Genomic DNA, 25440 nt, shown 5'->3' on the forward strand with positions numbered 1-25440 from the left:
AATGGTGTCAGACTTTATTTTGGGGGGCTCCAAAATCACTGCAGATGGTGACTGTGGCCATGAAATTAAAAGACGCTTACTCCATGGAAGAAAAGTTATGACCCACCTAGATAGCACATTAAAAAGCAGAGACATTACTTTGCAGACTAAGGTCCATCTAGTCAAGGCTATGGTTTTCCCAGTGGTCATGTTTGGATGCGAGAGTTGGATTGTGAAGAAAGCTGAGCGCCGGAGATTGATGCATTTGAGCTGTGGTGTTGGAGAAGACTCTTAGAGTACCTTGGACTGCCAGGAGATCCAACCAGTCCATCCTAAAGGAGATCAGTCCTGGGATTTCTTTGGAAGGAATGACGCTGAAGCTGAAGCTCCACCTCATGCGAAGAGTTGACTCATTGGAAAAGACTCTGATGCTGGGAGGGATTGGGGGCAGGAGGAGAAGGGGACGACAGAGGATGAGATGGCTGGATGGCATCACTGACTCGATGGATGCGAGTCTGAATGAAGTCCAGGAGTTGGTGATGGACAGGGAGGCCCGGCGTGCTGCGATTCATGGGGTCGCAAAGAGTCGGACACGACTGAGCGACTGAACTGACTGGTTCTTCGCTGTGTAGAAGCTTTTCAGTCTGACGTTGTTCCGTTCGTGTGTTTCCTGCATGCGTTTCCCTTGCCTTTGGTGTCAGATCCACGGAAGTATCTCCAGGATGCCATGAAGTCGCTGTGTGTGTTTTCGTCTAGGACTTTCAGGATTTCGGGTCTTAGATTCAAGCCTTTAATGCATTTGAAGTTAATGTTTGTGTGTGGTGTAAGGTTGCAGTATAGTTTCATTCTTTTACATGTGGCTGTTCAGTTTTCCTGACACCATTTACTGAAGAGACTGTCTTTTCTCCCTTATATATTTTTAGCTCTTTTATTGTAGACTAACTGACCATACAAGCTCTCAGTTTTGCTCCGTTGATCTATGTGTCTGTTCTTGTGCCAATACCTTGCTGTTTTGTAACTGTGCCTCCATGTGTGGTCAGTCATGTCTGATTCTTTGCCACCCTGTGGACTGGGGCCCAAGGCTCCTCTGTCCATGGAATTCCCTAGGCACGAATCCTGGAGTGGGTTGCCATTTCCTCCTCCAGGGGATCTTCCTGTCCCCGGGATTGAATTGACATCTCCTGAGCCTCCTGCGTTGGCAGGAAGTTTCTTTAACCACTAAGCCACCTTGGAAAACCCTTGGGGTAGTATGAACAGTTTAGCAATATTAATTCTTCTGATCCATGAGCAAGGAATGATAACCTTGCCTGCTAGAGAATTCTTGGTTGAAAGTGGTTTCCTTTCAGCACTTTGAACATGCCATGCCTCTCTGTTCTGGCCTGCAAAGTTTCTGCTAAAAAACCTGCTGACAGCCTCATGGGGGTTCCCTTACATACAACAAGTTGTTTTTCTCTTGCTGCTTTTAAGATTCTCTCATTATCCTTAACTTTTACTGTTTTAGTTATAATACGTGTTGGTGTGAGTGGAGACGATGGAACAATGGACTGGTTCCAAATTGGGAAAGGAGTACGTCAAGGCTGTATATTGTCACCCTGCTTATTTAACTTATACACAGAGTACATCATGAGAAATGCCCGGCTGGATGAAGCACAAGATGGAATCAAGACTGCTGGGAGAAATTTCAGTAACTTCAGATATGCAGATGACACCACCCTTATGTCAGAAAGTGAGGAAGAACTAAAGAGCCTTTTGATGAAAGTGAAAGAGGAGAGTGAAAAAGCTGGCTTAAAGCTCAACATTCAAAAAACTAATATCGTGGCATCTGGTCTCATCACTTCATGGCAAATAGATGGGGAAACAATGGAAACAGTGAGAGACTTTATTTTCTTGGGCTCCAAAATCACTGCAGATGGTGACTGCAGCCATCAAATTAAAAAGACAGTTGCTCCTTGGAAGAAAAGCTATGACCAACCTAGACAGCATATTAAAAAGCAGCGACATTGTTTTGCCAACAAAGATCCATCTAGTCAAGGCTATGGTTTTTCCAGTGGTCATGTATGGATGTGAGAGTTGGACTATAAAGAAAGCTGAGCACAGAAGAATGGATGCTTTTGAACTGTGGTGTTGGAGAAGACTCTTGAGAGTCCCTTGGACTCCAAGGAGATCCAACCAGTCCAATCTAAAGGAAATCAGTCCTGAATATTTGTTGGAAGGACTGATGCTGAAGCTGAAGCTCCAATACTTCGGCCACCTGATGCAAAGAACTGACTTCTTGGAAAAGACTCTGACGCTGGAAGAGATTGAAGGCGGGAAGAGAAGGGGAGAACAGAGGATGAGATGGCATCACGACTCAATGGACATGAGTCTGAGTAAGCTCTGGGAGTTGGTGATGGACAGGGAAGCCTGGTGTGCTGTAGTCCATGGGGTCTCAAAGAGTCAGACACCACTGAGCAACTGAACTGACGTTTTGTTGTGTCTCTTTGGGTTCATCTTCTCCAGCATTCTGTGCGCTATCAGGGCCTGCATATCATGTCCGGTTCTTTGTGATCCTGTGGCCCGGGCCCCTCCAGGCCCCTCCGTCCATGGCACTCTCCAGGCACGAATCCTGGAGTGGGTTGCCGCCTCCTTCTCCAGGGCATGTTCCCCGTCAAGGGGCTGAACTGCTGTCTCCTGGGCCTCGTGCACTGGCGGGCAGCCTGGATGTCTGTCTCCCTCCCCCGATTTGGGGAGTTTTTATCTCTGTTTCTCCCACTAGTTTTCTGGCCCTTTGTCTCGTACCCTTCTGGAGTCCCCACAAAGCAGACATTGTTTCACTGGCTCGTGTCCCAAGGCCCTTTAGGGTGTCTTCACGTTCTCTTTCATTTTGCGGCTCGGTCTGGGTGAGCTCCACCGCTTGTCTTCCAGCTGCTGATTACGTTTCTGCCTCATCTAGTCTGGGGCTGAACCCTTCCAGCACATTTTTATGTTCAGTTATAGCTTCTATTTGGAACTTTCTTACAATTCCTATCCCTTCGTCAATCTCTGGTTGTGTTCATCCATTCTTCTCATGGGTTCAGTGAGCGTCTTTATCATTTCACACCCTTCCAGGTGAGTTGCTTATCTGTTTCATGGAGTTCTTTTTCAGAGGTTTTGTCTTGTTCTTTTCATTGGAACATATTCCTCTGTCTCTTCATTTTTTTCGCCTAATTTCTCTGTGCCTGTTTCTCCGTGTTATTAGATGTGCCAACTGCCTCCCCAGTCTTGAGGGAGCGGCTGTTTGTCAGAGGTGTCTTGGGGGCTCAGAGGTGCAGCCCTACTGGCCGCCAGAGCCAGGGCTCAGGGGGTGTTGCGTTGGGGCCAGGGTTATGACGGGACACTGGTAGGCAGCGTCACCGCCCGACTGGCTGAGACCCCGGAGGTGCTAGGGTGGCCCTACCCTCGGCACGGCGCTAAGGCTTGGGTGGCAGACTCCCACGCTGGCGCCCGCAGTGTCTCAGTCCCTCCAGCAGGTGCTTCAAGGTCAGCGAGTGGGTGCCCTTTCTCTGCGGCTGTGCTGGGCACCCAGAGGGCTGAAGCGCAGATGAGAGGTGTGGGTGACTCAGGGCGGGTCCCCTCCTGCAGGACGGTCGAGTCCAATTCGTGGCGGCATGGTTCAGGAGAACCCATCCCTGCTCCCAAGGACGTCAGTCTGACCGCAGACTTCACGTGTGTGGGGAATGTGCGTTTGGTAAAAACAGACACGAGACCCTTTTCCTTTGTTTATTCAGTATTTACACCTTGTTGCTGTGAAAAAGCTTGAATTCACATAACAATAAAAGCCCCGCGTGCAGTAGGAGCCCGGGAAGGGCGCGTGCCGGGGCTCGGGGTGAGGTGCAGCCGCTGGCCCCGCGTCTGCTCAGGACGGAGCCCCGGTCGGCAGCCAGGAGCGCGGCTCACCGAGCGCTGCTCTCGGGTTCTGTCCTCGGCTCTCCACGGGAACCAGAGCCTGTGAAGACTGTTTGCTGTGCTTGTAACCAGTTGTGAAAGTGGTGAATGGTTACCGGGGACCCTGAGTTCTCCATGTGCAGAGAGCAGGTCGCCTCTGAGCGCGCCGCCCTGGGTCAGCGCCGTTCGCGCTGCTGTGCCCTCTGGCGCCTGGGCATGTTTGCGAGGCCTCACCCCCCACCTCCAGCCCATCCGGGGCGCGGCCAGGCCCAGCCCCCCGGGGCACGGCCCGCTGCTCCCCAGGCCCAGCCCAGCCAGGGCGCAGCCCACTGCTCCCCACCCCACCACCCCCCCACCCCCGGTCCCTCCGGCTCATCTGCTGGGGCTTGCTCTTCCTCCAGCTCTAGGTGAAAATTCAGGTGAGGCTCATGAACCCCGGGCAACCTTAGGTGATGAAAACTGCCCTGTCCACTTTTTGTCTGTAAAAGCTGAGGTGTATGCATGCCAGCTCTGGTCCAGATGTGGCTCTCAGCTTCGGAACGGCAGAGTGGAGCTGCACGCCTGGCCGCCTGCCATCCAGCCTTCGCTGGGAGAGGGTTCACAGCTCTCACACCCAGAGTGGATCCTGTGAGTGGGATCCAGGCGCCTTGTGGGCTCAGCCCACTGAGCTGACAGACAGGTTTCCAGGGCTGGTCCCGGGCAACCCTTCCCGAGGCGTTTCCTGCTCCAGGCTGCATTTGTCCCCCAGCACGTGTCTAGGATGCTCCCCTGAGGGTTCAGCCTCACGTGAATCTAAACCAACCATCCCTTAGCAACACTTAGACTTCCAGCCTCACTACCAAGTGAATCACGTGAGCAAGGCCGAAGCTGGTTTGATTTTTTGTGCTGTGACTCTTATGTGTGATAGAGAGAGATTGGTGCCTGCAGTCTGTGAGTATGAACTCCGTGGCCTGCGTGGGTCCTGGGTGCTCTGTCCCGGCTGCGGGCTTTCCATGCTGCCTGAGTGATGCATGCCGCCTGGCTGGGACGCCACAGGCCCCAGGTCGGGAGGAAAACACAGCTTGTGCTGCTTTCAGTGGAAACAGACAGGAAGCCACCGTGTGACAATTATGCCCGAATCTCCTGGGTGGAGGCCCAGGCGAGGTCAGGAGAAAGTAATAATCTCTCGCGGAATTTGTCTAAACCCTTTGCAAAATACCGGAGATGGACTCTAGCAATTATATGAATTGTATACTTTCTAAACAAAAGGAACCCAGGAAATTCCTCCTGATGATGGTGGTGGTAGTGATGGTGATTGTGAGGGCGATAGTCTTTATGGTGATAACGGTGGTGGTGATGTGGATGGTGGTGATGAAGGTGATGGTGGTGGTGATGGTCATGGTTATCCTGGTGGTGGTGATGGTAATGATGGTGATGGTGATTGGTGGTGGTGGTGATGGTGATGAAGCTGGTGGTGGTGGTCATGGTGATGGTGGTGGTGGTGATGGTGATTGGTGATTGGTGGTGGTGATGGTGGTGGTGGTAGTGGTGGTGGTGATGGTGATGAAGCTGATGGTCTAGTGATGATGGTGGTGATGATGGTGATGAAGGTCGTGGTGATGGTGGTGATGATGATGATGGTGATTGGTGACTGGTGGTGGTGGTGATGGTCATGGTGGTGATGGTGATGGTGGTAATGGTGATGGTGGTGGTGGTGGTGGTGATGAAGCTGATGGTGATGAAGGTCATGGTGGTGATGGTGGTGGTGGTGGTGATTGATGGTGGTGATTGATGGTGGTGGTGATGGTGGTGGTGATTGGTGATGAAGCTGGTGGTGATGGTAGTGGCGATGGTGGTGGTGATGATGGTGGTGATGGTGGTCATGGTGATGGTGATTGGTGATTGGTGGTGGTGGTGGTGGTGATGGTGGTCATGGTGATGGTGGTGGTGGTGGTGGTGGTGGTGGTGATTGGTGGTGGTGGTAGTGGTGATGAAGCTGATGGTGATGGTCATGGTGATGGTGGTGGTGATGCCGTGTGTGTGTGGACCTGCCTGAATGGTGTACTCTCATGAACACTTGCTGACAGAGGCACTTGGGAGTAGGATCTGTCTGCCCAAGTCGCAACCATCTGTGGCAGTGGCTTTCTGGGTGAGGCTGGCTGCTCACCGCTGTGTCTTCTCTGGAGCTGCAGCGTGTGTCGGGGGCCCTGTTCAGACGTTGCTTCCCGGGGGTTGGGCCCGTGGCAGCTGTGCAGGGAGCCGGCCTCCTGCTCCAGGCCCCCATATCTTATGTCATGACATTTCATGTAATTGCTCCGCTAGAGCCCACTTGGCACCCTGAAAGCTACTTAAAATGTCATTAAAAGCCGGCCGGAGCTCGGAATTACACGGAGCAGCTGACAGAACAGAGCTCCGCTTTGACGCGGGTGGCGTTTGACTGCGCTGCAGTTCCTCCTCGGGCCGCGGGGCCAGCTGCACTCTTTAAAGAGGGCCTCCTCGCCCCGCTCATCTTCAGAGGCTGACAGCGGACACCTCTGTGCTGACTCAGCGTGGGTGGCAGCGCTCCTGTGGTGGGTGATCCCTAACTCGCGTTGCCCACCCTCCTCCGAAATGGCCAGCCGCTCAGCATCTCGCACTGCGCCCCTAAGGCGTCCTGGTTGTCTTCCACTCATGATCTGAAAAGTCTCCCTTTTGTGTGGGAAGAGACAGTGTTAGCGGCCTGTGATCATTCCGCTTTGAAGGCGGGTGCTTCTCACTGTGTCACAGAGGCCGTGGGAGGCCCGTCCTGTTCACTCGTCTTGGACTCAGTGAGCACGAGCTTTCTCGTGCTGCGCTCCCCTCAGATAAGGAGACGAGAGCGGAGGGACATCGAAGGGAAGACGCGTGGTGGCCTCAGGAGGGTTTCCCGAGCTGTCAGACGTCAGGGCAGGTCGCTGGAGGAGGGCGCAGCTTCCCCTTCGCTCTGCTTGTTGGATATGGTCGACAGTCTGCAGTTTGAGTTCGTTTTCTCTGTAACCCCTTTCCAATGGGAATCCCTGCCTCGTCTACACAGGCAGGGCCCGAGACCGGAAGGGTCTCTGCAGAGCACTCTGTAGCCTCACATGATCGTGGCCCTCGTCTGTGGTGGGTCTTCTAGGATTTGTGGTCTCACTTGCCCTGTGTGGATTGCATAAAACATACCACCACTCAGTGGGATGCTTTGAGGGGCTGTTGAGGGCCCCAGGTTCCCGGACTTTGGGAGCTGACCTCATAAGCTCCAGCCTCGCCATTGGTCACTGTCTGCTGGGCTCAGCACCGACCCCTGCGCCCACTTCCATCGCGCCCAGCCCTGCCGTAGAAGCCCGTGTGGACATCCAGTGGCTCCGCCTGCCCCACACCATCCTGCCGGGTTCCTGCGGGAGCCCCGTGTGGCCGCCCTGCTCTGCCCTATCTCAAGCCTGCAGGCCTCATGACGTTGTGAATCAGTTGACGGCTCACTACTCAAACCCAGCAGGGGGTTCTCGTCCCACTCAGCAGAATCCTGGGGGCTTGTTGCAGTCTGCGAGCCTGTGAGGCCCCCACCCTGTGCCGCCGCTTCGCTGCTCCGGTCACCCTCTGGCCATCCTCTGTCCTTCCAGCCCAGCTCAGGGCTTTGCGCTCGTCTCCTCTGCCCACAGAGCATGTCCTCCGGGTGGTCCCTGGGCTCAGGACCCCCTCCCCGGGTCTCTGTGAGCTTTTCTCTGACAGTACTCTCAGAGCATCTGCCCTTCCCACTGCCCCGGCCTCCAACTCTGGGTTATCATTTCCACAGCCTCATCAGCACCAGGACCTTCCCTGGTGGCTCAGATGGTAAAGAAATCCACCTGCAGTGCGGGAGACCTGGGTTGGCCTTGAGGCCGGCCATCAGCACGGCTCGGGGGCTTACCTGGGTCATGAGACGTCCTCGCAGGATGCAGTTGGGGCGGGGGTCCGCCTTTTGTACTCTCACTAGCATGGATGCCACCCTGTGGCTCGGGTGGCGCAGTGGAGACCCGGAGCAGATCCCGGGTGAGCCCCGGGGCTCAGCAATAGAGCGTCATCCTGGGCCGCCCTTCCTGCCTAAGTTTGCGTCCAGCATAAACACACGTTGGATCCAATACTTGTCAAGACCTCTCGTTCGTGCACTGATCCATTTCCTGCCAGGGTCAGTGTCCAGGATGCCGTGGTGGGTCCGGCGTGCTCTGGCCCCTGGGGGCATGGCGCCTGACGGGCCTGTCCTGTCCTCTGACCCCAGGCCGTGTGTCTCCTCCCCTCTTCACCCTGGCTGTGACCGGACAGTGAAGGGTGGCATGTTTGTGAGGTAGGAGGCTTAAGAAACCGCTGAGCGTTGTTCTCGCTTTTCACTGGGCCTTAGTTTCTCTCGTCTGTAAACAGCACGGGCCCTTCGTCAGTCCAGGAGAGCGGGAACCCTGGCCGTGCTGTGCGCGCTGGCAGGGGTAGTGCACGCCTGGAGCCCCCGCGCCGCTGTGTCGGGCACGCTTTTCTGTATTTTACAGTGTTTGTGTTTGTGAGGAAATGGGAAGTGTTTTCCCGAGTTCACCACTGGAAGTTATTTCTGAGCAAGTGTTAGGTCCCTGAACGTTTGGGGGGCGTCTGTGGGGCTGCAGGTAGGGCTGTTGGGGAGGGGTGCGGGCGCAGGGCCTCCCCAGGCTCTGGGGCGTGGCTTCTGGGGCAGCAGCACCGGGAAGGCTTCCAGCTCACTTCCCTCCAGGGGGAGCTGTCTCAAAGCGCAGGTTTTATTACTGTCCCGGCCTGGTGAGACCAGCAGGGCGGGAGAGGGTTCTGATGGAAAGATGGCTTCCCTAGAGGCAGGTGCCGGTGGGGTGGAGGCAGGGAGCCGCGGCGGGGCCTTGCGGTGGTTTTGCAGAAGGTGGGTGAGGCAGGCAGGGTTCAGGGTGCAGGTCTGGCAGGTGAGAGTGAGGCCAGGGCTCTGGGGCAGAGGGTGGCCCTGGCTGCTGGGCTGTGGAGATCAGAAGGGCCGGCAGCCCAGGGGGCTGGGACCTGTCTCTTTTTCAATAATGCTAAAATGAATGTCTTTCTTCCACTCTGGCGTTTGAAGAATATTTTCACTGGGTAACTAGACTTCTGAATTTAGACACCTTCCCTTTCAGTGGTTCAAATGCGTCCCTCATGTATGAATGGCCCAGTGTGTAACTGTGCATCATGTCACGTGTGTCAGTTACGCATCTGTGCGTGTGCATCCCATCACATGTCACAGTTACGCGTGTGTGCGTGTGCATACCGTCACGTGTGTCACAGTTACACGTGTGTGCCATCACGTGTCTCAGTTACACGTGTGTGCATCCCATCACGTGTGTCGCAGTTACACATGTGTGCGTGTGCGTTCCATCACGTGTGTCAGTTACGTGTGTGTGCGTGTGCATCCCATCACGTGTGTCAGTTACGCATGGGTGCGTGTGCATCCCGTCACGTGTGTCCTGCTTCCAGGGCAGGGGCGTGTCCTGGCCCGGGGCGGTGTAATGTCCTGTCCCCCTGGTTTTCTCAGGGGAGCCTGGCCGTGTGCTGCTCTTTGCTCCTCTTCCTGGAGCTGACTGAGGGCCTCGAGCCTTGGACTTGATGCTGGTCGCTGGCCCTGGGGGTCTGTGGGATTGGTGCTGATCCTGGGGGTGTGTGCGGTTGGTGCTGGCCCTGGGGTTTTGTGGGGTTGGTGCTGGTCCTGGGGGTGTGTGGGGTTGATGCTGGCCCTGGGGGTGTGTGGGGTTGGTGCTGGTCCTGGGGGTGTGTGGGGTTGGTGCTGTCCTCGGGGGTGTGGGGTTGGTGCTGGTCCTGGGGGTGTGTGGGGTTGATGCTGGTCCTGGGGGTGTGTGGGGTTGGTGCTGTCCTGGGGGGGTGTGGGGTTGGTGCTGTCCTGGGGGGGTGTGGGGTTGGTGCTGTCCTGGGTGTGTGGGGTTGGCGCTGGTCGCTGGTCCTGGGGCTCTGTGGGGTTTCCCTTCCTCTGCCCCTCTCTCTCAGGTCCTGTCTCACCTCTGCTACCCGATGCCATGCCTGTGTGCCAGGGTTCTCTCTGTCCTGCCGATCCCAGTCCTTCCCGAGGTCTGCCCACAGACTCACTGGCCCTTGTTCCCCATCAGTCTGCGGGCGCCCTGTCCAGGGAGCTCTAGGCTTCAGACGCCCTGCTCTGCCCCCGCAGAACTTCCGCTCGGGGGTTCCTGCTCCCACTTTATGGCTGTGTGCGCCGTCCACCTGCCTGCTCCCTCCTCGGCCGGCTTCGCCTCCTCCTCCTAATGATGCCCTTGCTTCCGTGTGTCTCCCTTTTGCGTGTCTGTCTAGAAGCTCGTGTTCAGACGCTGCTGAAGGACCTGCGGAAGCGCCCGGCCAGCGTGGAGGGTCTGAGTGCCCTGGACATGGACGAGGTGGCCCGCGCCCTTGCGAGCGCGATGCCGAGTGGGGGCGTGGCCGGGGTGCCGGGCGCAGCCGGGAGGAGCAGTGGACGAGGAGCGGAGGTGAACGGTGTGGGGGCCGCCCTGCACAGAGACCGCGTGCCAGGTGAGCTCACATGTGTGTGCACCCAGGCACGTGGCCACAGGCTCGCCGCATGTTGCTGCCTGCTTGCTGCTGGGAGATGGGTCTGCAGTGATGACTTTGCTCTGCGTGACCCTGCCTCTGGACACTCTCCTAACGGGCTGAGCTTGCAGGGCAGGCATGTTGGAGGGTGGGCTGCGCTCTGGCGACGGAGGGGAGGCGCCTCCATGCAGGGGCAGGGCTGATGGAAGTGCTTTGTGTGGGGTTCGTGAGTGAGAGTTAGGGTCAGAGACTCCAATGGTCTAGTGAGAGGGTCTGTACGAGGCTCACACCCGCCTCCGAGGGGCTCCAGCGAGAACACAGAGACCTTCATACCACAGCACACACACATCCTTCTCACACACTCACACAATCCACATCACACACACAAACCCACACACCATCTCACACACTCAGACACTCACCCACCATGTGCACACACAGAGACTCACCCACATACAGTCACACACTCACTCACCGTACACACACTCATACAACCCACATCACACACTCATACACAGGTACACTCACACACATAGACGCACACACTTACCCAGTCTCACACACTCGCATACATGCACGCGTAGAGACACTCCCTCACTCGCCCCCAGCACACACACAGACACATACACAAACACCCAGCAGCTCACGCACATGCACGCACAGACTCCCACACTCATGCTCACTCACACACACAGACAGCGGCCCGGCCCTTGGGGGTGGAGGGCTGACCCGGCAGGCTCGTCTCCCTGTCTGGTCTGTTCCCAGGGTCAGGCAGTGACCCTGACCCCTGGGCGGTGCCGGGCACACAGTGGGCCCCAGGAGGAGCCGGAGAGGGCGCAGGGCCCCCTCTGGTCGGGGGATGGGCTTGGCTGGTGCAGGAGAGGATGCCCATCGCTGTCTGGAGGAGGTGGTCTCGGGCGACGGTCCCTGTGCTGGGCTGGGGGTTCTCGGGGCCGGCTGCCTGAGGAGCCACGCACAGCTGCTGCTGTGTCTTTGGAGAAACGGCCACGACAGAGAAATAACGCAGCTGAAGGCGCCTTGAGCCGACACGACTGGGCCCGCACTCCGCGCCGCTCCTGTGACTGCTCTCTGCCCCGGCCCGGCGGCTCCCCCCACTCTGCGTGGATGTGAAGGAGCAGCGTGGCTCCCTGGACCTGGTGTTGCAGCCCCTCAGCGGCCACCCTTGTGCCATGGAGCTTATGGAGGGCACACCTTCCCTGGCCTGTCAGGGCGTCAGGCAGTGGTCCTCACACCGCAGAAGGACCCTGGCGTCCGCCCCGGCGTGTGGTGACCTCGTGCTGTGTCTTCCACAGAGAGCAGACTGCAAGACAGCGACGGGGGACTCTACCAGGAGGTGAGGCCCGCCCGCGAGCTCAGGCCCCCGCAGCGCGAGCTGCGTCGCCTGCCTTCTCATCCGTGGTTCAGGAACATAGGGGAAATATGAAAACTCTTTCAGGAAAAAGAAAACCCCTCATGATCTCAAAATCGAGAGAAATCAAGAAGAGTACACACAAAATTGTATGTATTTTAATATGTACTGTTGTCTGTTTTCAGATTAGATGGTAATGTATATCCATTGTAGGAGTATGGAGAATGGTCAATACAGGCAGCACATTAATATCCCTTAGAACTTCGTCACCCAGGGAGATGGGGGGTCACATCGCGCGACAGCACCACACGCCCACCTTGTGCCGTCAAGGCCACCATGTGTGTGCTGGTCACCGGGGTCCCTTTAATGGACATCAGCACCCCTGGATCCTTCAGACCTGTGCTGTCCATGTGGCAGCCTCCAGGCACACGGGGCTGTGTGGACTCGAATCCACTAAAATTAAGTGAATAAAAACTCAGGTCCCCAGCAGGGCAGCTCCTGGTAGACAGGGGGTGCTGGGGGGCTTCCATCATGCCCAGGTTTCCATGGCAGTGCTGGTCAGGAGGGTCTGGGAAAGGCTGGACGTGGGCAACACCTACCCACTGAGGGGCCTGTCCTCCTGCTGAAGAGCCTTTGCTGGCCTGTCGTCATCTCACGGACACAGGAAATCTGTTCACAGGCAAGGGCAGTGCTGTGGCTGCAGACACTCTGTTCTGTGGGTGGGAAGGAAGACCGTCTGGGAGCGCTTCTCCGCAGGTCGTGTTAGCGGATCCTAGCTCAGTGCCTGAGCACCAGTGGGGAAGGAAACACTGACGATTGTTCCAAATGTCCATCAGAAACACAACGTGGAGGGAGGTGTGGGTCCTGGGGACACGGTTCCTAATTCCAGTCGCAGGGGACTAGGCCAGCGGAGCTTGGGGTCTCCAGACGAGATGCACTCGGCCAGACCCTAATTCTGCCCACTATGGGCCCCAGGCCCACATACACCAGCACCCCATGCCCTGAGCATCCAAAATGGACAGTCTGTCTGCCGCTCAGGGCACGTTCCCATGCTGGTTTCCTTTCTGCCAGGTGAACCGTCTGGGCGTCCAACTGGGGGACTTCCTGCAGGGCCCTGGGTCTCCATTCCTGCCTGCAGCCCCCCGTCTCACCGAGCCCTTCAAGACGGAGAGCAAGAAAGGGGATGACGCTGAGGCCTCGCTGTCTTCGGAGGAGGAGCGCGCGGGTGTGGAGAACGTGAGGAGCCAGACCTACTCCAAGGAGCTGCTGCAGAGGCCGCTGCAGGCAAGGCCCGGGCTGGGCACGGCCCCCCAGGAGGACCTGCACCTCGGGGCTGGCGCACAGGAACCCCCCGGCCCAGACCTGCGGCTGCAAGTCCAGGCCCCCGAGGAGGAGTATGGCTACATCGTGATGGAAAATGAGTGAGTGGGCGGTTCCATCTCTCATGGGCACGATCTGGCGCTGCAGGCCAGGGACATGCCCTCGCTTTTCCATGCTCACCTGGAGGCGGCCCCGCTCCTGCAGTGCAGGAGAACGGTCGGCAGTCAGCCCGTCCCCCAGACCCGTGTTCTGGGCGGGGACCCCGAGCTTGAGGTCAGTCCTCCACTAACCAGCCCGGACAAAGCCTTGCAGCTCCCTGGCCCTGTCCCCATGCCCCGCTGTAGCTCAGAGTGAGGGGCGCCTGCGGGGCTGGAAGCCCAGCAGGGTGGGTGGGCCTGGGGTGCCCAGGGCAGCGGGCAGGATGGGGGCTGTGCTGAATGCTGGCTCTACACCCAGGAAGCTCCAGAAGCTTTACACCGACCGCATCCCAGGGTATGTGCCGCCCTTCAGGGGAAAGACACACCTCAGGGCACTGATGTCCTGTCCTCACCTTAGTTCTGACGGGAGCCTGACACGGGGCACGGTGCAGCATTGCGTGCCCGCTGAGCAGCGGGGTCGGGCCCGTCCTCAGCCCCATCACCGATGAGTCTGACATGGACGGCGTGGTTTGTAACTGTGCTTTCTTCAAGGGACAGAGGCAGTGTGTCCAAGGGGAAGCATGTCTGTCTGTCTGCATGCACAGGCGTGTGTGTGTGCAGGTGTGTGTACAGGTGCATGTTGAGGGGTGTGCAGGTGTGTGTCCATGTGCTGGTGTGTGCAGGGGTGTGTACAGGTGCGTGTTGAGGGGTGTGCAGGTGTGTGTCCATGTGCTGGTGTGTGCAGGGGTGTGTGCAGGTGCATGTTGAGGGGTGTGCAGGGGTGTGTCCATGTGCTGGTGTGTGCAGGGGTGTGTACAGGTGCGTGTTGAGGGGTGTGCAGGTGTGTGTCCATGTGCTGGTGTGTGCAGGTGTGTACAGGTGCGTGTTGAGGGGTGTGCAGGTGTGTGTCCCTGTGCTGGTGTGTGCAGGGGTGTGTGCAGGTGCGTGTTGAGGGGTGTGCAGGGGTGTGTCCATGTGCTGGTGTGTGCAGGGGTGTGTACAGATGCGTGTTGAGGGGTGTGCAGGTGTGTGTCCATGTGCTGGTGTGTGCAGGGGTGTGTGCAGGTGCGTGTTGAGGGGTGTGCAGGGGTGTGTCCATGTGCTGGTGTGTGCAGGGGTGTGTACAGATGCGTGTTGAGGGGTGTGCAGGTGTGTGTCCATGTGCTGGTGTGTGCAGGTGTGTACAGGTGCGTGTTGAGGGGTGTGCAGGTGTGTGTCCATGTGCTGGTGTGTGCAGGGGTGCGTGCAGGTGTGCACACAGCCCCACCTCGTAGTTGATTTTGCGCCATAGTGCACGTTGTCTCAGGGGGCGAGCCTCCTTCCGTGCTGACCCCCGTGGAAGGGGCTGTGTTGGAGCTGGGACCCTCTCTCTCTCCTGACCCCGCCGTGGCCTCTGTGCTCTTGCCTCCATGCATGTTTGCTCTCGCTACACTGCACGCTGCAAACCCAGCCCGCGTCAGAGCCAGACGGAGCTGAAGGCGCCGGTCTTATCTGTGTTGGGCTGGCATCTCACAGGCCTTTTCTGAAGACCGGCCTGCCCGTTCTGGCCTCGTCACCTCCAGACGGAGACCGCGCTCTCGCTGCCTCCACTTTCTTTGCTCAGAACTGTTAGCTCCCGCTGCGTGTGTCAGAATCCTGTATGACACAGACGCACGGGGCCTGGACAGTGGTCCTGCCGAGGGCGCAGCTCCAGCTGTCGAGTCAGACCCTTCCTGCTGCCCAGGGGGACCTGTGCTGGGGGTTTCCCGTTTCATGGCAAACACTGCTGCTGCGCGTGTGTGTGCGCTATGTGTGTGTCCCTGTGTCTGCATGTTGTGTGCATGTTTCCATGTCTGTATTTCCTATGTGTTTCTGTGTGTATGTGGATGCATATGTGTGTGTGCCGTGTGTGTCCCTGTGTGTGTCGTATGCATGTTTCCATGTCTGTGTTTGTGTGTGTGTGAGTACATGTGTGTGTACGTGGGTATGCGTGTGTGTGTCCCTGTGTTTGTGTGTCGTGTGCATGTTTCTGTGTCTATATCTGTGTATGTGTGTACATGTGTCTGTGTGCGTGGGTACATGCGTGTGTGTGTACTTGGGTGCGTGTGTGTAGTGTGTGTGTCCCTGTGTGTCCGTGTGCCATGTGTGTGTGCAGCCACTGGTGGGACCACCGCTCCGTGGCTCTGAGTGCTTTTCCTCCCGCCAGCGTGTCCTGATGCTGGAGGACTGGTTCCAGCATGGGTGCGGGGTTGCTCCTGTCTGGGGCACGAGTGTGAGTCAGGAAAGTGCTGGAGAGGATTCTGACCTCGGGAGGACTCTGAGTCTGTGTGAGCCATGGAGGACAGAGGATGGTGGCTTCAGGGTGGGACCTTCCAGGCTGAGCATCCTCTGCATCACAGGACGTCCAGCGTGAGCGGCCGGCACTTGGATGCAGGGAGACCCTCGCGTCGGGCTCGCCGGTTGCTCTTGCTGACTTTCGTGTAAGAGGGGGCCGCTGTCAGAGGGTCTCTTCTCTGCGTCCCGAGTCCATTCCCTCGGCCGCACCTCTGGGCCTGAGCACTGACCTGCTCTGAGCACTGGCAAAGTAAAAGACCACTGTTTTATCTTGGCTTCTTCTGCCAGGTGGAAGGTCTGTGGTGCAGACACGAGCTCTGTGTCCGTAACTCGGTCTGCCCCAAGTGGGATGCTCACAGACACACGGAGTCTCCCCTCTGTTTTCAGATTAGTGGGGATTTGAGGTTCTCTGGGGCGGGATTTCACCAGGTCTCAGCTTAAGCCTTAATGGATCAGCTATTAACTGACAAGAATCCAACACCATTCTATTTTTTTTTTTTAATAGAAAAGGACTTTGTACGTTTGGTTTTTCACAAGAGGAGAAGGAGCATGGTGGGCAGCTTGGCATTCTCTCTGAGGTTCATGGGGACCACGCAGCTGACCTCACTGCCTGCCTTGCCCTCACTCGTACATTTCCTGGTGGGCAGGCAGGAGTCTGATCCTCCCCGTTTGCATTTTCACACTTGTCACAAACTGGGTGGATTCAAGGTGTGTGAGGGGCAAGGTAGCCATCCCTGGTCCTCCCAGGGTGATTTGAGAGTTATTTCAAGTCAGGCTGACTGCAGAAGGCCACGGTGGACAGTGTGTGTAAGACAGAGAAGAGCCCGCGGTCACGGTAGTGACGCAGGCGCTGAGGCCCCCGATCCTGGACAGCAGCGACGCAGGTGCTGGGGCACCGGCCAGCAAGTCCCGTGGGGCCCCCAATCCTGCACAGGGGCCGTCCCAGCTGCGGAGCCTGAGTTCGGGGAAGTGAACCCGCAGCTGGAAGCATGTGCAGAGGTGCTGCCCACCTCGAGTGGCTTGTGGATGAGGAAACCGAGGCTGGACCCTGTGAGCCCAGCAGCCCTCCTGTGGCTGCAGTCCGGGGGCCTGGGAGGCGTCCCCACAGCCTGGGCTCAAGGACTCGGGAGCCCCGGGAACGGGACGGAGCCACAAGTCCCTGTCTGACAGGCTGGATGGGGGAGCAGGTTTGTGTTCCTCTTCTTCGCGCAGAGTTGAAGTGCACACGGCAGGATGCTGACCTAGGCCCAGAGGCCTGGCCAGTCACCCCACCCAGTTCCCGCTCTCCTGCTGCTCTGGCACAAATCCCAGCGACGGTGTCTTAGAGGCGTGCCATGAAGTGTCTCTAAAATAGCAGGATTCTTTCTTTCCAGCACACGTGATGCCACACCACACCTGGGAAGGAGCCCAGATCCCTTACCATCATCACGCACATAGCCAGTTCCCATGTCTGTGTCCAGAACCTGTGTGTCTGCTGGGTGGCCTGGGAGGCAGAGGCGGTGGCCCCTGGTCGGTGGCTCTTTGCTCTGCAGTGGCCAGGAGCCGCGGGCTCATGTTTGGAGGGCTCCAGAGCTGGGCTGGGCCTTGCAGGCTGCTGTCGGCTGGAATTCTAGGCAGAACTGGAGGGTATTTCACGTTGCCTGGGCTCTAACCATGGCGGGCCGGAAAGTGAGAGAACGCCATCAAAGTGCAGCCATGCCAGTGTCCCTTGGGCCCCAACCTTCCAGGTCAGTGTGGCTGCATCTGGCTGCCAGCAGGTGCCAGGAGGAATGGTGGTCTTAGGGGCTCTTGTGGTCTCTGACCGTGAGCCCCCTGCCCCCATTGGATCCTGCTGCTGCAGCAAAGGTCTGTCATTGGGGTGGGTGGGCAGGGGAAGGAAGCCTGGCCCGGCCTGCCAGCTGGGCCTGAGCCTGGCCTCACCCTCTCTCTGTGCGTGGTCCCCAGGCTGACTCCTGCCGGCGACGCTGCAGCTCAGCCTGGAAGTGTGAGGCAAAGCAGGCTCTTAGAAGGTTCTGTCGAAGTGGAAACCCTGTTCTCTTCTCGCTGAGCTGACATGGTGGCAGAAACGAGGCCGCAGTAGACACGTGCACCTGAATCTGTGTGTCTCCAGCGCGCCTGCGCTGACACCTGTGTCTGCTCACCCGCATCTGTGTCGGCCGCTTAGTCTGTATCACCTGAACCTGTGTATCTACAGCACTGACCTGTCTGTGCCGACACGTCTGCATCTACACCCGCACCTGTATGTCTGCATGCACACCTGCTTGTGCACACACGTATGTTTACACGCAAACCTGTATGTCCACACACACATCTGTATGTTCTGCATGCACACCTGTATGTCCACACACACACCTGTATGTCTACACACACACCTGTATGTCTGCATGCACACCTGCTTGTGCACACACACGTATGTTTACACACACACCTGTATGTCCACACACACACATCTGTATGTTTGTACACATCTGTATGTTCTGCACGCACACCTGTATGTCTGCACACATGTCTGTACCATCTCTATCTGCACCCATGCTTGCGTGTATACACAGCTACCTCTGTGTCACCTACATCCATATCCACATCTGTATCTACCCAGCCATCGGCTTTGCTGTTGGATTTCCATAATCATTGGGGAAGTTTAGCTTTTCATCTTCAGTGGTGCCCTGAGAGTCCACGGTAATCTCCACGGGCCCTCACTCCCTCACCCCTGCAATTGATTTTTTGCGAAGTGTCGTCTGTGTTATAAATGGGCTGAGACTAAATCTGTCAAAGTTAAGAAGTTTAAATTCTACTTCTACATACAAAGGAGTAGGAAAGAGAGAAAACATGAAAAGATGAGATTTTCTTTGCTGTCAAAATAGTAGTAAGTCTGCAAATGAATAATGAAGCCAGAGGGAAAAGGAAAAAACTGTGTCCTGAGATGGCAAGTGTTCCACTGGAAGTGCTGGCCCATGATCACATCAGGGTCGGTTTCAAGCTTCCGATGCTGGACGGGCCCCCTTGGGGTTGGGAGGCACAGGTGGATGCGGAAGTGTACAAAGGCCCCATGTGACCCTTTCTAGCCAGGAGAAGGCTGGGGAGGGGCAGTGTTCCCCGACACACGCTCCACAGTCTGGGACACACGGTGTGTCTTGATCGCACTGTGTCGTGGAAGCAGGTGAGAGTGACCCTCTCAAGAAGAAAAAGTTCAATTTCCGTTAGTGGTACAAACTCCTAACAAAGCAGGTGTAGAGGGAACATCCTCAACACAGCAAGGGCTGCATACCACAAACCCACAGGTAGCACCACACTCAATGGGGAAAGGCTGAAAGCTTTCTAAGATTGCGCTGCTGTTGACTTCGGCTCTGTGGTTACCGTGAGGCTTACGTAAAGCATCTTATAGTTACAGGTCTGTTTAGGTTGATAGCAACTTAACTCTGAATGCATACAAAAGCTTTACATTTTTACATTACTCCCTTTTATGTTTTTAATTTCCATGCACTTTTTATAAAGGTTACTCTAAGACATTTTGTACTTAGACTTGTATTAAGCATTTGGCAGATTTTTTTCCCCTGGAGAGTACAGTTGTTATGGAGACTATATTTGTGGAAAATATGTTTATTCAAATGTCCTATGGAGAACATATTTACTAAAATTTTAAATATATTTATGTTGAGAAGCACAGTCTCATCTTGGTGTTAAAAAATGATGTTGGAAAACAGCAGTTTTTTTCTTCCATTTTTTTTTTAACCTCTGAAGAGTTGATGGTTGTTGGAGAAGGCAACGGCTGGGGTCTTTGTTAGACTTCTGCAGGAAAGGAAGGTGGTGCACCCTGGAGCTGGAATTCTGAATTATCACGGTGGCCTCCGCCTGCATCCCTGTCCTCGTCAGAAGCATCACTCTTCTGCACTAGAGAGAATTCCTGTGGCTTAACAAAAATGTTAGCTACCTTGGAAGATGATTTTAAAAGATAAACATCATAATTCTTATAGAACAATTGGTGAATCCCATGAAAGTCTCATTTTATTGACTGATTTCAAGTATCATCTCAGCAAAAACCTTGGTGTCGAGGTCGACTCGTTTCCGTTTTTTGTGATCCATCACTCAGTTAGTTCCCGACCTTTGGACAATTTTTTAATAAACCGTGACATGCTCACAGTTGGGAAGTGAAGCAGCCGAAGCCCCGCCCGCTCTGGGACGAAGCACCCCCGAGGTGGACGTCTGTGGGCGGCAGTGACAGCCCGTTTGGAGGTGGATCTCATCTGTCTCAGAAGAGGCAGTGACACTAGGAAAAGCAGGCCTGAGGGACTGCGGGAGCAGAAGCCTTTTCGTCTGCTTGGGGTGCAGCGGTCGGGGTGTGGGAGCCTTGGGGTGGGGGCGCGGTCAGGGTGAGGGCGTGGTCGGGTGGAGGCGTGGTCACGGCGAGGCGTGGTCGGCTGAGGGCGTGGTCAGGGTGAGGGATGTCGGGTGAGGGCGTGGTTGGGTGAGGTGTGCGGTCAGGGTGCGCTTACCCCACAGTCGCGAAGCTGCCACCCCAGGTTGCACTTCACCCTTTCCGTTTGTGTCTTTCTTTGAGGATTTACTCGTAGTGTGATCTTCGGCACTGAATTTAATTTCTGGAGTCTCAGTTTCCACCTCTTTCAAGGGAGGTTAATACAGGCCCTTCCTTCCAGGTTTGTTGTGAGCAATGAATGAGATAATTTCCATAGAATCTCTTGTGGTTGAGGGCGGAGAGTTGCCTTTAAGTTCTGCCTGGTCTTAATGTTTCTGAAGACTCTGATGCTGGGAAAGACTGAAGGCAGGAGGAGAAGGGGACGGCAGAAGATGAGATGGTTGGATGGCATCACCGACTCCATGGGCATGAGTTTGAGTAAACTCTGGGAGTTGGTGATGGACAGGGAGGCCTGGCGTGCTGCAGTCCATGGGGTCGCAGAGTCGGACACTACCGAGCGACTGAACTGAATGTTTCCGACCCTCAGGTCATGGTCCCTAGTTTTTGTTTGGAGAATGGCCTCAATGCTCCCCGGACAGACTTGGATTTTCTCGTTTTGACCCAGTGGTGACCTAGGCTGTGCAGGGGTGGGGCGGCTGCCATGAGAATGGGGTGTGGCAGCCTCTCGGCATGCTTCCTGTCCGGGATTACGGGGCCCTTTCCCCGTTTTGCTGATTTAAAGGCTCCCCAGCACACGCCTCGCTTAAAGAGCAGGCTGTCTCAGGAAGGAAGTGCCTTAGAGGGGAGGCCCCGCCAGCTCTTGACGGTGACCCTTCCTGTCCTGACTGCGGCGCGGCAGGCGGAGCACCCGCCGCCACTCCCGCTCAGAACTCTGACCTCCGACCTCTGGCTGCTAGAAGGGCGCCGTCTCTCTTCCAGGCGGCGGGCATCCAGGAGACCCGGAGCCAGGTGTCACAGTCGGGCCCAGGAAATTACAAGTGTCCATCCAGTGATTTTTGAGATTAACTACAACTGCTTTCTAAGGAAGTTCAGACCATGAAGTGACAGCTGATGGCCACGTAGTTTAAAAACAAAAGAGAAATAATTGCGTGCTGGGTTTAAGTACAGTTGACAGCCTCTCGTCTGTCTGACTTGAACAAGAATGGAGCCGCCATTGTCACGAGCCGTTTGCCCTGCCTGCCCTGATAGTGCAGCAGGAAGGGCTGAAGTGTCCCCTGCAGCTCCTGGGGAGTGTCTGTGTCCACAGGCGTGTGTGTGCACACCTGGGGAGTGGCCATGTCCTCAGGGGTATGTGTGCACACCTTGGGAGTGTCTGCAGGGTCGTGTCTGTTTTTGCATACCTGGGGAGTGTCCTTGTCTACAGGGGTGTGTGTGTGTGCACCTTGGGAGTGTCTCCAGGGGTGTATCTCTTGTGTGCACACCTGGGGAATGTCCTTGTCTACAGGGGTGTGTGTATCTGCACACCTTGGGATTGTCTTTCTGCAAGGGTGTGTGTGCACACCTGGGGAGTGTCTGTATCCGCAGGGGTGTGTGTGTGCACACCCGGGGAGTGTCTGTGTCCACAGGGGTGTGTCTGTGTCTGCAGGGGTGTGTGTGCACACACGGAGAGTGTCTGTGTCTGCAGGGTGTGTGGCACACCCGGGGAGTGTCTGTCTGCAGGGGTGTGTGTGCACACCCAAGGAGTGTCTGTGTCCGCAGGGGTGTGTGTGCACACCCAGGGAGTGTCTGTGTCCACAGGGGTGTGTGGCACACCCAGGGAGTGTCTGTGTCCTCAGAGGTGTGTATGGCACACCTGGGGAGTGTCTGTGTCCACAGGGGTGTGTGTGCACACCCGGGGATGTCTGTGTCTGCAGGGGTGTGTGTGCACACCTGGGGGTGTCTGTGTCCGCAGGGGTGTGTGTGCACACCGGGGGGTGTCTGTGTCTGCAGGGGTGTCTGTGTCCGCAGGGGTGTGTGTGCACACCGGGGATGTCTGTGTCCACAGGGGTGTGTGTGGCACACCCAGGGAGTGTCTGTGTCCGCAAGGGTGTGCACACCCGGGGGTGTCTGTGTCTGCAGGGGTGTGTGTGCATACCCATGTGTGTCTGTGTCTGCAGGGGTGTGTGTGCACACCTGGTGTGGCTGTGGCTCTCCTCAGTTGCCGCCTTCTGGGCTCAGCCCCACCACAGGGCCTGGCTGCAGCTGTGGTTCTGCCCCCAGGCCAGCGGGTGGGAGGACTCCAGGGTGGCCGCACATGCAGAGGCACCGCTTTTAAAACTCTGATTTTAAGACCTGGGGACATAAAAGCCTGTGGAGAGTGTGTCTGCCTGGTTTGGGGTCTCATCCATCCTTGATGCATGGGTTCCCAGCTCTGAGGGCTACTCACTGTCTCAGGAAGCAGGATGGCGGGGGTGGGAGAGGGACCAACCTAATGCTCCCTGGGCCCATCTCGCTCCCCAACACCCCCATTCGCACCGTGTCGCTCCTCTCACTGGTTTAAAGTGCGGTGATTCATCCCGGCTGGGGAGACAGGTGATCCATCCCGGCTGGGGAGACAGGTGATCCCAGCTGCCCTCTGCCCGACCCCAGGCCGAATAATGGAAATACATGCGGGGCGGCTCTTGGCTCTTGGATCAGCGCAGGGTGGGGGCGCGGAGTCCCAGGGGGCGCGGGGCCTGGTTCCTCAGAGTGAGGGGGCGGGAGGGGGCGGGGCCCCGTTCCTCAAGTAGGGGGTGGGGTCCGGGGGCCCCGTTCCTTGAGGTGAGGGGGCAGGGGGGTTGCGGGGCCCTGTTCCTCACAGTGAGAACCCTGCCCGGTAACCCTGCTGTCTCCCCACAGCTCCCTGAGCCTGGACGAGGGCACGCAGGCGCTGGAGGGCGTGGCGAGGCTCCTGGAGGTGCCGGCGGGTGTCTTCACGGACGTTGAGTGAGTGCGGGTGGGGCTCGGGCGGCTCCTCCTTCTGAGCATCCCTCCAGCAGGTTCCCCGTGGGGACCGTTCACTGTGTCACAGAGGCTGGTGCTGGAGGAACAGGGGGGAGCATCCAGGGGGTCCGGTTAGCTCTGTAAGCGCAGCTGAAACCCGAGTGTCAGCAGGACAGCGATCCCGAGAGGGCCACGCTGACCTGGAACCCCTGGGGGCTCTGGACGGCGGGGTAGGTCCACCGCGGGTGTGCCAGGGCCTGGGGAGCCACTCGGGCCCTGGAAGGTGGGGGCGGCCCCATGACAGGTGAGCCAGGGCCTGGGGCTTGCACCTGCGGTGTGCACACCCAAAGAGTGGGCCCTTAAGTCCCCAAGTGCCCCAGCCTGTCTCGCCCTCAGTGGGCTGGGTTTTAGAAAGAGCTGGTGGCACGGAGTCCAGGGCTGGCACGTGACAGGTGTGTGGGTCTGGGGCCCACCCCTGTTTTCTGATGGAACCCTGAGGCTGGGAGCGTGAGGGGCTGTCGGAAATGCACTGGGGCCCAGGGCTTCTGGTGGGAGGGGCGGGGCCCGGGGGCTCCGGTGGGAGGAGCAGGCCCTGCGGGCTCGAGTGGGAGGGGCGCGGCGGGCCTGGGACTTAAGGAGACACGTTTTGACCTGGTGCCTCCTCTCTGGCCCCTCACCTCGCTCTGCTCCTCACTCCTTGGCTCAGCCCTTCCTAGACTACCACCTCCAAGTCTGGGGGTACTGGGGGCTTTCCCGCCCCCATGGTTATCAGCTCAGCTCTTTCGTTAATATCACTTGCTGGGGTCTCTTTCTTGCTCGGTGAACGCGGGCCTCCGGCATCCCCTGGGGGCCACAACGACGCCACTGCCCTCTTTCAGCCTCTGTCAGTCTTGGCCACAGCTCCTGTGACCGAGTCCTACCCCGAGGCCTCGCCCTGCCCTGGAGCCCCGAGCCAGCCCGCACGTCTGTGCCTCGGGAGCCCGGGTCCTGCCCAGTTGATGTGGGGCCGGCACCTCTGGGTCTTTAATGCTGCACGTGTGTGGGGTGTGTGTGGCATCCCAACGAGTCCTGTATGTCGCCCCCAGGACACAGCACGTGCGGGTCCACAGCACCTGCAGGGGTGACCCGGGCAGGGGCCTGGAGGGGACGACCGCACGGCCGCAGGGGGTCTCTGCGTCGCGTTGCTGGCACAGCAGATCGTGGCTCCTGGAGAGGCGCGGAGGGCGCCGCTCGGAGCTCTCTTCCAGGGCTGTGTGTGTTTCTGTGGAAGGGCTAGTTATGCTTAATATGTTTTGTTAACGGCTCTGTAGCTGTCAAGTAAATTCCATTATATCTCACTACATCATTAGAGGCCATTAAGACGGCATCGGCATGCCGCTGTAATTACGCCGGCAGATGCCCGGCCACCGAGCTTATGGTTTTATAATCGAGTCCCGGCTGTTGGTGGTGCCGATGGATGCGCTGCTCTGGGCTCTCGCCGGGCAGGCGGATTGGAGGCTGTCTGCGCGCTCTGGATCCCCAGCCTGGGGCCTTCAGCTGAGCCCAAGGCCAGCCCAGGCGGCCGGCGCTGCCTCAGCCTGACCGTTCCCCGAGTCTGCAGCAGGCCAGCAGCGTGCGGTCTGCCGTCCGCATGGTGTCCTGCGTGGCGGGAGGGCCGTTCCTGAAGACGGAGTGGGAATTCAGCACCGGACAGGCCCGAGGCTCCCTCCTGCAGGGGTCCCACCCCCCACCCGGCACCCCTGCCCCTCCCTCCCCGTGAGGACCCCTGGGGGAGGGAGGGTCCTCGAAGTCTTGCTTCAGTTTCCCGCTGTGGGGTCTGTGCTTATTTGCCCCCATATTGTCTCCCTGGCGACTTGAACCACCTCCCGTTTTACACCTGAGCCGCAGAAGGCCTCAGAGCCTAAAAGGCTCAGCGGGGTGACAGGTGGTGACCTGGGACACGGACATGCAGAGATCTCTGTGCAAAGACTCCACATGCTGAAAGAGCAGGTGCTGGGGAGAGAGCCCTGAACTCACGCCGAGGCCAGCCGGGAGGTCGGATCTGCCTGGCACGGCCGGTGATCTTTCCTTCACTGGCACCAGGGCAGAGCTCAGCCACGTGGGGCTGGGCGGTCAGAGACGCAGAACCTCCCTTCACAGGGTGCTGGGCTTTCCACGCTGGGCGGTTCCAGGGTCGCTGTGTGTGTGTCCTAAGGTCACGTGTGCAGCATCCCAGGACCACGTGTGTGCACGTCCCAGGAACTTGCATGTGGTACCCTGGAAGGAAGGAAGGAAGGAGGGCGGGCCGTGGTGCTGCAGGTGAGAACAGTGAATGAACGGCGTGCTCTGTCTTTTGGGAACTAGGAGCGTCCACTAGATCTTCGGAGAACACTCTCAGCACCCAAGGGAAGGGTGGGTTTGGGGGTCCCTACTTACCCGGGACTCTCCAGATGTAGGTTAGAGTAGAAATGTCACCTCACTGGTCACCAGGAAGGGCAGCTGTCCTATGGGCCCTCCTGGTGGGAAGGGCCGCCGGCTCGGCTCCCGCTCCTGGGACACGAGCCCCTGGGGGGTGTCCAGGG

The 25440-nt window shown here is 57.5% G+C and overlaps 1 protein-coding gene across 1 annotated transcript in view; it reads left to right on the forward strand.

Moving 5' to 3' along the window:
* PTPRN2 (protein tyrosine phosphatase, receptor type N2) overlaps window positions 1–25440 on the forward strand; it is a 546252-nt gene that overhangs the window by 157308 nt on the left and 363504 nt on the right. The window contains exons 11-14 of the mRNA XM_018047462.1: window positions 10171–10386; window positions 11718–11758; window positions 12845–13194; window positions 22796–22882. Of these exons, the coding sequence (XP_017902951.1) occupies window positions 10171–10386; window positions 11718–11758; window positions 12845–13194; window positions 22796–22882 (694 nt within the window). The remainder of the gene's footprint in view (window positions 1–10170; window positions 10387–11717; window positions 11759–12844; window positions 13195–22795; window positions 22883–25440) is intronic.

Source organism: Capra hircus, chromosome 4 (assembly GCF_001704415.2).
Source record: "Capra hircus breed San Clemente chromosome 4, ASM170441v1, whole genome shotgun sequence".
Lineage (NCBI taxonomy): Eukaryota > Metazoa > Chordata > Mammalia > Artiodactyla > Bovidae > Capra > Capra hircus.